Source organism: Podarcis raffonei, chromosome 1 (genome assembly GCF_027172205.1).
Source record: "Podarcis raffonei isolate rPodRaf1 chromosome 1, rPodRaf1.pri, whole genome shotgun sequence".
Lineage (NCBI taxonomy): Eukaryota > Metazoa > Chordata > Lepidosauria > Squamata > Lacertidae > Podarcis > Podarcis raffonei.
In genome coordinates, this window is record NC_070602.1 from 45,623,546 (window position 1) to 45,637,462 (window position 13,917).

The 13,917-nt window shown below is 40.0% G+C and overlaps 1 protein-coding gene across 4 annotated transcripts in view; it reads right to left on the bottom strand.

Moving 5' to 3' along the window:
- The window catches only part of RBM25 (RNA binding motif protein 25), a 34,775-nt gene that overhangs the window by 15,113 nt on the left and 5,745 nt on the right, over positions 1 to 13,917 (bottom strand). For 3 of the 4 annotated variants that reach the window (XM_053384315.1, XM_053384305.1, XM_053384296.1), the window contains exons 2-9: positions 13,090 to 13,208; positions 12,791 to 12,840; positions 11,850 to 12,020; positions 9,369 to 9,426; positions 8,621 to 8,781; positions 4,246 to 4,428; positions 2,190 to 2,243; positions 1,849 to 1,932 (exon numbers count right to left, since the gene is read on the bottom strand). In XM_053384315.1, coding sequence (XP_053240290.1) covers positions 1,849 to 1,932; positions 2,190 to 2,243; positions 4,246 to 4,428; positions 8,621 to 8,781; positions 9,369 to 9,426; positions 11,850 to 12,020; positions 12,791 to 12,840; positions 13,090 to 13,195 — 867 coding nt within the window. In that variant the 5' untranslated portion in view covers positions 13,196 to 13,208. The remainder of the gene's footprint in view (positions 1 to 1,848; positions 1,933 to 2,189; positions 2,244 to 4,245; positions 4,429 to 8,620; positions 8,782 to 9,368; positions 9,427 to 11,849; positions 12,021 to 12,790; positions 12,841 to 13,089; positions 13,209 to 13,917) is intronic. The other variant, XM_053384324.1, reaches the window with a different exon arrangement.

Genomic DNA, 13,917 nt, shown 5'->3' on the forward strand with positions numbered 1-13,917 from the left:
AAGCAGAACTTACCTCAAATTTCGTATACTTTTATAGAAAAGTTTATATACTGAAATGATCGATACTTACAGATTATTTTAGTTGTTCCAATAACAATGTCTTTGGTTAAGTTCCGGGATTCCCCCGCAAAAATTTCTTTTGTAGTAAAAGCCATGATAAAAATTTGCATTGACTTTTGGCATCTTAAGGCTTTTATTTCAAGCTTCTCTTTTCTTAAAAGCCAAATCAGCACTGCTGTTTCGTATTGAAAATTTAAGTAATAGGCTGCTTCCAAGTGAACAAAAGGATGTTTTATAGGAAATGAGGGGTGAAAAGGATTCAGGATATGCTAATAAAGTAATGAGCAAAGAAGGTAGGTAGGGGAAAAAAACGTAAAATCTTACCTTCGGTTCTCTTCAGACTCATCTGTGCTGTAAATGGACACCCCCTGCAATGCTGATACCCTAACAGTCCGATTGTTTGTAAATTCTAACCAAAAAACATGCAAAGGTTCACTGTGCTCATTAGCCAGCCCCTTTTTGAACATCCCACCCAATATATGAAATGGCCATTTTGTATTAGATTTAGTTCCATCTATTAGAAAAGGTTAATTCAAAATATTCCCCCAATAGGATAGATCAAAGGCAGCAAAATGCCCGATTGCTTCTGAAACAGTGAAGCATATTTTGATTTTGTTTTAACCACATTATTTCTTTACATTTCAGAGGTATGTTGGGGCTTGGAAATAAGACGATGTTTCACCACTGAACAGTTTCATACATCTTCTGGAACAATTATCCTCAGGTTCTCATTCCAAAGTTATACTACAATATGTTGCATTGCCAGCAATGTACATCCATTTTTGCTTTAAAGTAAGTGTGATCCTGTAACCAGAGTACTTTTTACCCGTTTTGTAAATTCACACCATTGTACCAATATTAGCAAACTACAAGCACTCATTTCAGGGATAAATACTTCACTGAGCGTGCAGTACTCCAGCCTTGGTGGGCAGTTCATATTCCCTTAGAAGCTAACATCAAGAGACAGTGCATGCATAGCTTGAATTTCACCCCCCCTTAAACCACCCTTCCCAACCGGAACACATTCACAAATTCACATTACAGAAACTTCTGTAGGTGGGAACCCTGAGGTAGGATTTGCTGTGTAAACACATTTCCAAGCCAGTTACCCCTTTGCATATTTTTCTGAGGGGGCATCCATAAATAATAAAAAAAAACAGAAGCTCATACTTACATCCTATTCCATGTTACTTTCCAAGCTGTGTTTTTCATCTTGCATTAGTCACCATATGATCTCTATCATAATGGTGGGGGTCAATGAATAGATTAGCTTAATGGGAATTTACAGTTCTTCCATGCATCTAAATTTTGGTAAAGTCTGATAACCACTAACCTAATTTAATTTCACCCCCATTCTCAACTCAGAGCTATTAAATTAAATCTCAAGTTTAAATTAAGCAGTAGTGCTCAGTAAAACAGAGTTTGAATTATGTCTTACAACTGCTTGAATGTTGTGGGGGCCAGAATGTTTTATGCAGCAGCCCAGACTAATTATTGGGTCTTATGTAAATGGTTTTAGCTGCTTTGGGTTAATTTTAAGAAAAGTGGGGTAGAAGTGTTTGATTTTTTAATGTATTCACACTGAGGAGACTGCAAGGTAGTCATTAGAAAATAAAAAGGACAAAATAAGACGATTTAAGTGGGATTTTGTCCTTAGTGGCTTTTTAGACACACATTATGCCTACTATATGTGATATGGTCATGTGCTTTTAAATTTTCTAAAGGGGGAGGGAAACTGGATTTTGCAAAAACCTAATTTTGTATAAGGTAGAAAAACAAGTATACTACCTTGTGCGTATCTCTGAATTTACTGATCTCTCGGGATATCAGGTCCCTTTTATCTTCTTCCATTTCAATAGCATTTATATCCTCCTGTAAGAGAGAAAGGGGGGCAGAACAGGAGACAGAATATTAAAACCCATCTGCACAGAAACAGGAGAACCAAAAGAAAAGCTGAAGGTTAGATGTTTTGTACCAGTCTTGTAAGAGATAAATAAAGGCCTTCTGCAGTACCAAACCTCACAGTCTGATGTTAAATGAATGGAAAAAAAAATTAGATGGACACGAGTCACAAATCTGGTAACTAGCAGTAAACATAGTCATTGTCAAAACCTACAATGTAAACGAACCTTGGTGATGAGTGGATAGGGTATCAGTGGGGCCACTGGAAATCTGCGGAAAATCTGCGGAAAAATCCACGGAGATTTCTTTTTTAAAAAATAGATTGCACACTACTCTGGAAAAAAAACAATGTTCTGTATGTTTGCAGAATAAGCAATATTGCATTGCTGTGACCGTAGGTCTGACTCAACAAAGTTACAGAAGAACCTCGCTAATTCTCTGTTTACTGATCTACTTCTCGGCAAAGGTTTGCTGGGTGCCACCTCACCCTGGCATGTCTCCATTTAAAATTGCAGAACATTAACATTCTAGGAAATCTTGCAAGCTAAGCTACGCTTGTTAAAAGTGGCCTTTTGTGGTACTATCAGAAGGCTCGTTTTGTTTCTTACTCGCTAATTCGCAAAATTGTAATTATATCAAGGGGGGGTTGCCAACAGTTACTGCAAATTAGCGAGGTTCCCCACATCTGAAATCAAGAGTCAGATTTCACTTGCCATTTCTTTTCCCCGCATTCTCAATTTCCCCACATTATCCCTCATCTTTTCAACAAACAGAATGGGCAAGGGAACCAGTCACAATTATAAGCATTCAATAAAGGGGATAACAGTGCCTCAAAACCAGCTTTACACGGCACCCACCACAATTTTATATACTTCCCTCCCCCCACCATGCACAGAGCTTTCTTAGTCCCACACTTCCCAACAGATAAGGGGATGAGAAGTCATGCTCGTGTCCCACGTTCATCCTTACAAAATAAAGATGCACTTCCACTATTTCAAGGGGCAGGAAGACAAGGACACAGTTAAATGTTTCATTGTTCTGATAGACCACACTAAATTTAAAACCCAGCTACATCAGCAAGGTGTGGCTACAGGTCACCCTAAAACTAGCAGTTATTAAAGGAGGAAGATCAATATTCAGTTCTTTTAATATAGGCTTCTAAAAAGTAACCTCTCAATACCATTATGTCTCTCGATACCATTATATTCTTGATTATATACATAACACAATCCATAGCATGGATAATAACTTTTAAAGAGAGAGACATGGCTTGCCTATAAATAAGTGCAGAATGCAAAAAAATCAGTGCAAGGTTAAGTTAAGTGGAGGCTAAAGAACAGTGGGAGGTGCACTCACTCCCTGAGTGAGAGGCATTATTTCTTGCACTGCCTTTTCATACACTTTACCAGCAGCCCAAGCTATCTTATTGCTTGCTATCAGCACAACATAAGGGAGAAAGTTAAGCTTAGTAAGAAAGGCTGCAGACAGAAACCAAAATTGACCCCCATCTCTTGCTATGAGTGGCAGGTATTAAGAGCCCATCATTGAAACAATCATGACGCATTTTCAAGGCTGGCATAATTACTACTAAGCTGTACCCTTTCCCCCCAGAGGAAAGCAAAAATTAGTGTAATCATTAGCAGGGTTATTTACAGAAGGGGGATTATAGCATTTTGGGTCAAATGTTACAGTGAAAAAGTATGGACGTCAGCTGGCCCAACAGCCAAATATTAACAAACCATTTTGTAACATCATGGCTTTCATCCCTCAAGGATAAGAAAGAGCTTCTTAGCTATGTGCACAAACATAATTAAATCAGGACAGTGAAGAAGGGCTGCCAATCAGCGGAGTTGTGGCTATAACACCAGTGCAAACCTCTATGACCCAGTGACTTAGGGCATTTAAGATGTCAAACATTACAGGCAGAATCTCTTTTAGGGTCTTAAAATCATCCCCCCATCTCAAAAAAACATTTTGCAATTACTTCAATACATGTATTTTAGAAGGGATGAAAGGCTGAATCAAACCTGCTGAGATTCAAACCTGTAGCTCCAAGAAGTCTAGGCATTTGTGACCTTTGTGTTCACAGACCTACAACATCCACAGGGTTTGGCATCTAGAACTGATTTAATTTCAGTATGAAACATGAAAACTTCTGCTAACATCAAGGTTTGTTGATTTGTGTTCTCATCAGATGCTTTGAGCTAATGTATTGGCACAGGGTTTGGCCCTTATGTAGGGAGATGAAGTAAATCTGTTTGTGTCCAAAATCAAAACACATACATCCTCCTTCTTTTCTTTTTTCTTCTTCCTGGGATGAGAGTCAGACTCTTGGGAGGGGGCATTGAGCTCGCTGGAATATTCCCGTATTAACACTTCAATGGCCCCTTTAATTAGCTGGTCTCTTCTCTTTGCTTCTTCATCGAGGGCTTCGTCATCATCAGTTGTAGTTTCTGGCCTGGTGTTCTAAAGAATAACACAAATCTTGAAGTCAAGCATATGGGACATAGCAGAAAGGCATCCAAAATGTTTACTTCATATGAACTAGATAGGTCTATTACATGTATACTGCCAGGTGAAAAATTATGAAACCATTGTAATAATATGCACTTCAACCAGTTTTGGATGATATATCAATACATTGCCCAGCCTTAGTCCTCACAAGAGTGATACACAGAATTTTTCAATTGGCAAACCCAGAAAGTTCACATATATCCCCATCATTTTCTCAAGACAAAAGGCCTTCCTAGCACTCTACCACTTATTTTCATTGTTGGACAAAGCTAAATTAATGACTAAAGAACTGCTTGTTTTGTTTTGTACAAAACCAACCACCTGACAAAGCTGCAGAGCGGTCACACACACAGCACTGCCTTCAGAAAGGACCAGCTGAGAAGTGCTTGGCACTTGCTGCAGGAAGGTCCTCTGTGCAGTTCTGGGAAGTGGTACCCAATAACTCCTGGGTGAAGAGAGCAGCATGCAGTTTTGGGTGCTGCACAAAGGTGCATAAGATGCATTTAGGTAGCAAGAGCCAACACTTCCCGTGCCTGCCAATCCTTTATAGCTAAGTCTCTTTTGGTTCCTCTGCCATACCGCCTTCCTCCCAATTTTGAAGCTGGGGCGGTGGCAGGAACAATCATTCTACTGCTCAGATGTACCTTTCAAGCTGAGAATAATGCTTGCCGCTCATCACACATGACAGAGGGCAAATGAATTTGTTGAAGCCTGGCACAAACTTTAAAGAGAATGCTACACTACAATGTGTGTGCTCTCTGAAGAAATAAAAATAATTTAGTGTGGATTTAGTGTGGATTCATGTGATATTTTTATGCAGCAAGTACAACATAATACAGTGCAGGTTTCAAATTAATACGCTATGTCAGAAGTTATAGAAATATTCTGTTCCGCAGGATTAAGAATGCTGTTCAACAAAGCGGAGAACACATACAAGGCAACAACGTACCAACCTACCCTTTGGGTCACACATTACCAAACTTATACACAAAGTTTGTCTGCAGTATAAAACAGACTTTTGCATGTAAGTGGTCATACTGCACAATGACAATACATGTGTGTAAAATGCTTTAACATACATATCTGTAGACTGTCACTTCCACACTAGAATTGCTGAATTTCAATTTTCCATGTAAGATGAATGTAACGTAGACCTTAAACTATTGATAAAAACATTAATATATACAGTTGCCTGCAAAACTTTAATGATTATATATTTAAAGGCTTATAGCTTGCCTCTCCGAAGGCTCAAAGGGGCTCACAACAATTCAATCTAAAAATAAATAATTCACAGAATCAAATACAGTAAGAAATGAAAATCCCCACTTTCCTCCTTACAAATAGTAAATAGATAAATTGTCATCTGCACATGGAAGTATGAATGACCTGAGGCCAAATGACTTCAACTTGCTCCAGGCCATTCTCAGCCTACAGCCTGGCTGCAAGGAAAACCTAAATACAGAAAAAGAATGTGCATATTACATTTATTTTTTTATCTTCCATCCCATCAAACATTTGTCACTGCTGTTGCTACTGAGGAGCAGTGGAAAAAACCAGGCAATGTCCTATCATGTCCCCCCCTTTTTCATACACTTGTATTAAACTTAAATAATAAATTCTTGCCTTAAAAAGAGGGGATGGGAATCTCACCTGAGAATAAGAGATGGATGTCCAGTCAAATGCCAAGTGGATAAAGAGTGAATAGGAAAGAGACAGGCTTATGGAGAAGCAGTAGCTAAGAAGTAGGGGCAGGAGGGGATTTCAGCTGGTGCAGAAGCTGCAATGTCAAGGAGGAACAGCCTGAAATGACCTAATAGGTAGTGCCACTTAGGTGGTAGTAAAAGAAATTAAGGGGGTAACAGTATTAGTCAGGGATGGAAGTTAAGTAGTCAGATATCTGCCTTATTTAGTTTCTCCGTATTTTAAGACAGCAGGAATTTATGGAGAGCTTTCTTGCCTGCTCATGTGAAATAAATACAGTGGTACCTCGTGTTACGTACTTAATCCATTCCGGAGGTCTGTTCGTAACAGGAAACCGCTCATAACATGAGGCGCACTTTCACTACTGGTGCCTCCTGCTGCTGCCGCACCACCAGAGCACGACTTCCACTCGCATCCTGGGGCAAAGGTTGCAATAAGGGGCATCTACTTCCGGGTTAGCAGCGCGCCTAACCCGCAGCATTCATAAGGGGCACGGTACATAACACGAGGTAGCACTGTACTAAAATACTCCTACTTCACAGGCTGTGTATCAAAAGGGTAAACCCTGAACCCCTTTCTATGGCACATGGGTAACTAAACTTAACTCATTAAAAGCTTTTAACTACTTTATCACACAAACGTAGCAAAAAGTTAATAATGCATTAAAACACTTTTTAAGATGTTTAGTGAGCGGATTGGCTGTGTTTTGCTCTGGTCTTTATTTATCCCTTCCTTGCCCCAAGGACAAATTATAGTGAATGGTGAGGCATGTACTCCTAACTAGGAGCCTGCTGAAGCTGCTAGAGTACAGCAACACTGTAAGCTATGCAAGATTGCTTAAGTTACTACAAGTAAGAAAATGCACTATATTTCACATCTTCTTTGGCTGAGCCTTGGCCATAGACTTAAATCAAGATAAAAAATTCTAAATATTTTGTGTTTTTCTCTAACATTATCATTCCAGAAAAGCTGTATTATTAGGTAAGGTAAAGGTAAATGACCCCATAACGGTTAAGTCCAGTCAAAGTCAACTACGGGGTGCGGCGCTCATCTTGCTTCAGGCCAAGGGAGCCAGCATTTGTCCACAGACAGCTTTCTGGGTCATGTGGCCAGCATGACTAAACCGCTTCTGGCACAACAGAACACCATGACGGAAACCAGAGTGCATGGAAACGCTGTTTACCTTCCTACCACCACAGTACTTATCTACTTGCACTAGCATCTACTTTCTTGCATGGATCCAAACTGCCAACCTTCCGATCGGAAAGCCCAAGAGGCTCAGTGGTTTAGACCCTTTAACACTGTATTATTAGCAGACAGTTTATTATTAGATACATTTTTTAAAGTGATTTGTGAATTCACGTGTTGATAGGCAAGTCTGTAAAAAAATCAAGGACTTGCAACTTGTGAACTTATTTGAAATTTTTGATAATAGTGCACCTGTGTGAAATGACTCACTTTCTAGATTGATTTCCTTATGTTTTGCATCTTAGCCAGGGGCTGACTGTTCTTGGGACTATTATATGCCTTACTTCTTCCAATCTTACTATTTTCTCTTCTAAATACAGTGGTACCTCGGGTTACATACGCTTTAGGTTGCATACGCTTCAGGTTACACACTCCGCTAACCCATAAATAGTGCTTCAGGTTAAGAACTTTGCTTCAGGATAAGTACAGAAATCGGGCTCCGGCGGCGCGGCGGCAGCAGGAGGCCCCATTAGCTAAAGTGGTGCTTCAGGTTAAGAACAGTTTCAGGTTAAATACGGACCTCCGGAACGAATTAAGTACTTAACCCGAGGTACCACTGTACTTAATTGTGAGGGTGTTTACAAATGTGATTTGACATGCAGTTTGTGGCTAGGTTCACCTGCTTGTGCTTGTTATGAAGCTATCACTTAAATGGTTAGGTTGAACTATGGTGGCCTGAGAACGTATATGGACACAGTGCTTGTTGGCAGAGGACATGCAAGCACATGTACAACTTTGCATGTTAAGCAAAGCTTTTCATGCTGGTCATACCCAGCTGGAATCAGATTTTTTTTATTTTGGAGTTGGCAGACTCTACTCTGGATCAGCAAGTCTAGCAGAGAGCAGGGCATCTGGTTTCCTCCTGAAAATGGTTGGGTTTGATCTGAGAGCCTGCAGCTGTTCATCCCTTAACCTTCTTCTGTCAGCCAAAGTTTTATAATCCAGTTTCTCAAGCAGAAAGTGCAGTTTGTTGGGGATTTGAAGTTTACACTCAAATTCTGATCATGAAAATTAAACAAAAGAACAGTGCAACAGTCATCTGCAGAAAAGGTGTAATAAAGTCAGCATAGCAGGTTAAATTGCAACAGAGAATAAGCAAATCAGGTAAAAGAACTAAGAGCACTTAATGCCAATCCAATTTATTTGTAATTCAATTGTTTCCTGTCCCAGTTTAGCATAGTTACACACAACATACCCCATTGGAAGCCCTTTTCTTCGCTTTCCATTCATCTAGCTGAGCCTTCGTCTTGGCATCAACTTTCACAAGTAGTTTCTTTTCTCCAATTTGGAGATCGTGTAGTAGCCTGAGCGCACGTAGTGTGGATTCTGGTTCTTTATACTCGCAGAACCCAAAGGCTAGGGGATGAATAATTGAGATTTATAAAAGCAAATTTTAAAAATTATATATGCACATGAGAGCAACACCCCCACCCCCCCACACTTGCCTTTAATGTCAACTATTTGTTTTATGATTACACCAAATATATGGCAGAACCTCAGTTAAAACACATTTTTAAATGCCTTAAAAAATCTTCAGCCCAATCCCATAAACCCAAGCAACTGCAATTCAGAGGGTGAAGGCTACACCCATCCTGTGATGCTGCCTTTCATCTGAAATCCCATTATGGTCGGTTACTCGTTTTTCAAAAATACTAGGTTGCTGCAACATTTAACTGGCTGCATAAAGTTACAATCCACTCTTCAGTAGTAGGGGAAGCTGGTTAGTATGGCAGCATTAATTCTCAGTGCTATGTTGGTACAGTACAGTTGGGCAGCAAGCAGTGCCAGATCAAGTGCCCAGATCACAGACTCACAGAATAGCTCAGAGGAAAAATAAAATTAAGCCCTTGCTACTGAAGCGTGGGCACTTCAGAAATTTAACCAAGCTTGCGTATATCCTCATAGCTATTAGAGGGAAAAGAAAAGGAAAAAAGTATATATACCTTGAAGTTTTCCAGATGCTCCTTGAACTCTCTTCCAACTCAAAACCAAGCCACACTTCTGTAAAATATTTTTAACATAATGTTTATTGAGGCAATTGATTTTTTTTTTGCTACTCAGAAAACTTCTCTCACTCTTGAAAGTTCTCAATGAATTTTGTGTCAGTTGAGAAGACATCCTAAAAGAAATTAGCACACCTAATAATTGTGGTGGCGTCTTCTATTTTATTATCACAACCCTGCTAATCATCATTATTTAACCTCTTCTACCACCTCCACGGGGACGCGGGTGGCGCTGTGGGTAAAACCTCAGCGCCTAGGGCTTGCCGATTGCATGGTCGGCGGTTCGAATCCCCGCAGCGGGGTGAGCTCCCGTCTTTCGGTCCCAGCTCCTGCCCACCTAGCAGTTCGAAAGCACCCCTAAGTGCAAGTAGATAAATAGGTACCGCTTTCTAGCGGGAAGGTAAACGGCGTTTCCGTGTGCTGCGCTGGTGCCAGCTCGCCAGAGCAGCTTTGTCACGCTGGCCACGTGACCCGGAAGTGTCTCCGGACAGCGCTGGCCCCCGGCCTCTTAAGTGAGATGGGTGCACAATCCTAGAGTCAGACACGACTGGCCCGTATGGGCAGGGGTACCTTTACCTTTACCACCTCCACAGACAGCTCCTTACTCCTTGTACATAAAAGTTTGTCTTAAAACATATCCTCTATTATCTCTCAGTGGGTTTGATTATTTTTTAAAAGGAGAGGAAAAATAACCAGATTTTTTAAAACACTAAACAAAATTTTAAGTTACCACTTCCCAATTTATAAAGTATCTCTTTAAAAAGAACCTGGTTTAAAATGAAATATGAATTAAGAACTGTACTTCTATATATTAATAGGGTTGCATCTTATAAAGCACGATCGTGCATTGGGACTTGCACTACCAAAATCTGGAGGATTAGGCGACACACCAGAGCAAATTCTAGGGCTTGTATGTGGCTGGAAAGGGAAAAATCAAAATCTCATTCTGCAAATGGGTTGCCAGAATTGGATCTCACTTATAATTCCTTAAAACCCTACTAATCATGATAATTTATGATCACTTGGTTGGTTAGGGCATGCTGCTGATAACACCAAGGTTGCAGGTTCGATCCCTGTATGGGACAGCTGCATATTCCTGCATTGCAGAGGGTTAGGGTCCCTTTCCAACTTCTATGATTCTAAAGGCTGTCATGTTTAAAACCCTAATCTGCAACCCTGGTGAGTTGAAGGTCTGCCATCTCCTTCCAAATACTCATTTCCTTGACTGAAATCTTTGCAATAAGGCCCTGTTACACCTGCTCCTATTATCTGAGGCATAGCAATTAGATATGGTCTTTTCAGTAGTGGTGCCCCAGCTATGGAACTTCTTTCCTAGACAGAAATATTTTTTAAACTTTACACAATGAAAACCTATTCTTTCCTGGATATTTGGCCTTCAAATCCAATCTGATTTAAGTTTTTTATTTGTGCCATTGTAACCCATTAGATAGGAATCTGGTTTTGATTTTGAAATTCATTTATAGCTCATATTTGTATTGTAACTATTTTTATGGACTGTATTTGCTATTACAGTTTCTGATTTAATGTATATGTTTTAGTGTTCTCCACTAAAGAACATAAGGCCAGCCATCCTGGATCAGGCCAGTGGCCCATCTAGTCCAGGATCCTGTTCTCACAGTGGTGAACCAGCTGCCTATGGGAAATCTTCAAGAAGGACCTGAGAGCAACTGTACCTCTCCCAGCTTGTGATTACCAGTGACGTACTGCTAGTGAAGGCATAACCTAGCCTTATTTTCCATGAAAAGAGCTTCTCCAAGAGTTTAGTTTGGTAACAGCCTAAACCACATCAACCCACCACTGACTATCCTAACACAATGCAAACACATTGGTAAGTTAGTAAATTTGTACTTAGCTTCCGGGCTGAAATAATATGTAGCAATAATCTAGCATTTCATAGATTCAGGCAGCCCTGTATTGGGAAATTTTAAATGTCTGATGTTTCAACAATTTTTTATATGCTGTAAGCCGCCCACAGTGGCTGGGGAAACCCAGCCAGATGGGTGAAGTATAAATATCATCATCATCATCATCACCACCACCACCATCATCATCGAATTGTAGAGTTGGAAGGGACCATGAGGGTCATTAGTCCAACCCCCCGCAATGCAGGAATTTTTTTTGCATGTCTATTGAGGGTAGATTATTTATCTTTGCAGGGCAGCCCCTCATGTGTCCTGAGATATGGTCTGGAGGGCCCTGATCTTGAGGGTGGACTTTCCAGAGGTATGGGAAGATGTGAGCTAAAAAGCCCTGCATCCATATGGAACACTTAACATGAAAGAATTTAACTAACATTTTAAAGAATACAAAAAGTCAATGAAATCAATGAAAAATTAAGCAACACTAAAATCTCTAATCAACACAATGCAAGGTTGCTTTCTAAAAGGCAATTCCACTTACGGCAAGAAGCTGTCGTATAAGCATGTCTGAAGCCTTTTCAGATATGTTGCCTACGAAAACAGTAGTAGTGGGACCGCTGTTTTCATCATTTTCCTTGTTCTTTAGACCTGGATGTTCCTTTCTAACTCCCATATGTTTTCCAACCATTGACACGGTAGTTGGGACTAGAACCTGAAAGATGAGGAACAAATACCTCTTGTGATTTTTTTCCACTGCAACAATTAGTAAGTTTAAAAAGCACTGTTCCTAAGGTACCAAACAGGAAGTTAGCATTAATTATTTTTGCCTGAACAGATTAGCCTGCAAAGGAAATTTCATACAGTTCCTTTGAGTCAATTCTGCTTCACAAATTGCAATACACGTGCTTTATAAATAAAAGCACACAGAAATAACATTTAAGTCAGGAACCTTGTATTTAAATGTGTTACACTGCTACAGCCTTGCAATTTTTCATGCGCATTCTTTTCAAATTCAAAGACGTCACCCCAACCATAGTTAGTGTCAGTGCAGATCCAATGGTTAAAGCCAAAAAGCGAAACGAGGTAGGACTTTGTTTTGGAGAAGGGTGGGTGATGTTAGTTTCTGTTTCCCTCACTGAGCAGCAGCTGGTAGTCACAAGACTATGTTTTCATTCCACAGTCAAGTTACTATTGGATTCCCACGGGAAAGGGAGACGGGATGTGACGTACACAGGTTTCCTGTTTCCTTTGTTCTGTCGTTCTTTGTGTTCATGGGAATGGTTACCAATTTGCTAACTATGATATGGGATCAGTACAGTGTTACATATACAGTAGGGAGAAGATGAACACAACTATGCTGTGTTTTAATATTTGATGCTGCTAATTGTGGCTTTATTGTTATTTATTTTAATGCTTTTTTATAAAGTTATCATTTAAATTAAAAAGATATTTACAGTGAACAGTGGCTTATGCAATACTTACAGTTGGTGCAGGAGCCATAATACCCATTGGCACAGGAATCATCGGTGTCCCTGTGAAATAAGAGGTTGCATTAATAGTCTCTGAGCAAGAGCTACCAAAAAACTATATATATTTTTTCAAATCAGGTATTAAATAGGCGGAACAGAACTGTTAAGTGCTCTCAGGAAGTACAGAAGCTGCAGGATTATTTTGTTCACATGTCACAAAGAAAAACCAAACACCAACCTAAAATGTTAAGATATTACTGACCAATATAGAAGAATGAGGTTTACCAGACAAGCTTCTGATAGAAAACTTACCAGGAGGTACAGGTGGAGGAAAACCTGGAAATTGTGGCGGTGGAATTCCAGGTGGAAGTGTTGGGATACCCATAGGAGGGCGATTCAAGTGAGGCGGAAAAGACATTTTTAGCAGTAACCTAGAAAAAGAATGAACCTATTAGCTTCAAATCAGTGCTTGTTTACATGTATTTCTACTCTCCCCCTAAATGAGCAAGATGCTTAAAACCAGGTAGAAAACAGGAACTCTAGCCTAACTCTAGCTGCCTAAGCACATCTTGCTCCAAGTTATCAGATATGAGATATCTAACTATGAAACACCTACAGAGAAAGCCCATTGAGCATGGTTCTCACCTCAGGTTATTGCAACACAAACTACCCCCCTATGCTAGCAAGTTTTGTGGAGATAAAAGGCTCAGTCGGGAATACAGCTGAGCCTAATAGCCACACCAGCTTTGATATGATGTCCCTGGCTTGTATTAAGCCAGAATTCCCCATTATATCCAAACTGAGGAACTCCAGCTTAATGCTGGATGACTAATCCTCAAGCCCTCCCAAAGTCCTAGTCAAAGAGAAGTGTCTTCACCAATCTACAAAAAGTCAGCAATGTCAGTGATAAGATGCATCTCCAATGAGAAAATAGTTCTTCCATGGGGAAAGCATCGGTTAGGACCGTTATGTGAACCATATGACACAATTTTTTAAGCAGGCTCACTAGATTCCCATGTGCTTCCAAGTACAATTCTGGCACTGGTGTTTTATATGAAGTGTTAATATGGCTTTGACTCAGGAGGATTGCTCCTGCTGGATCAAAAGCCCTTGTGCTTGGACAACAGCATCAACTGGATA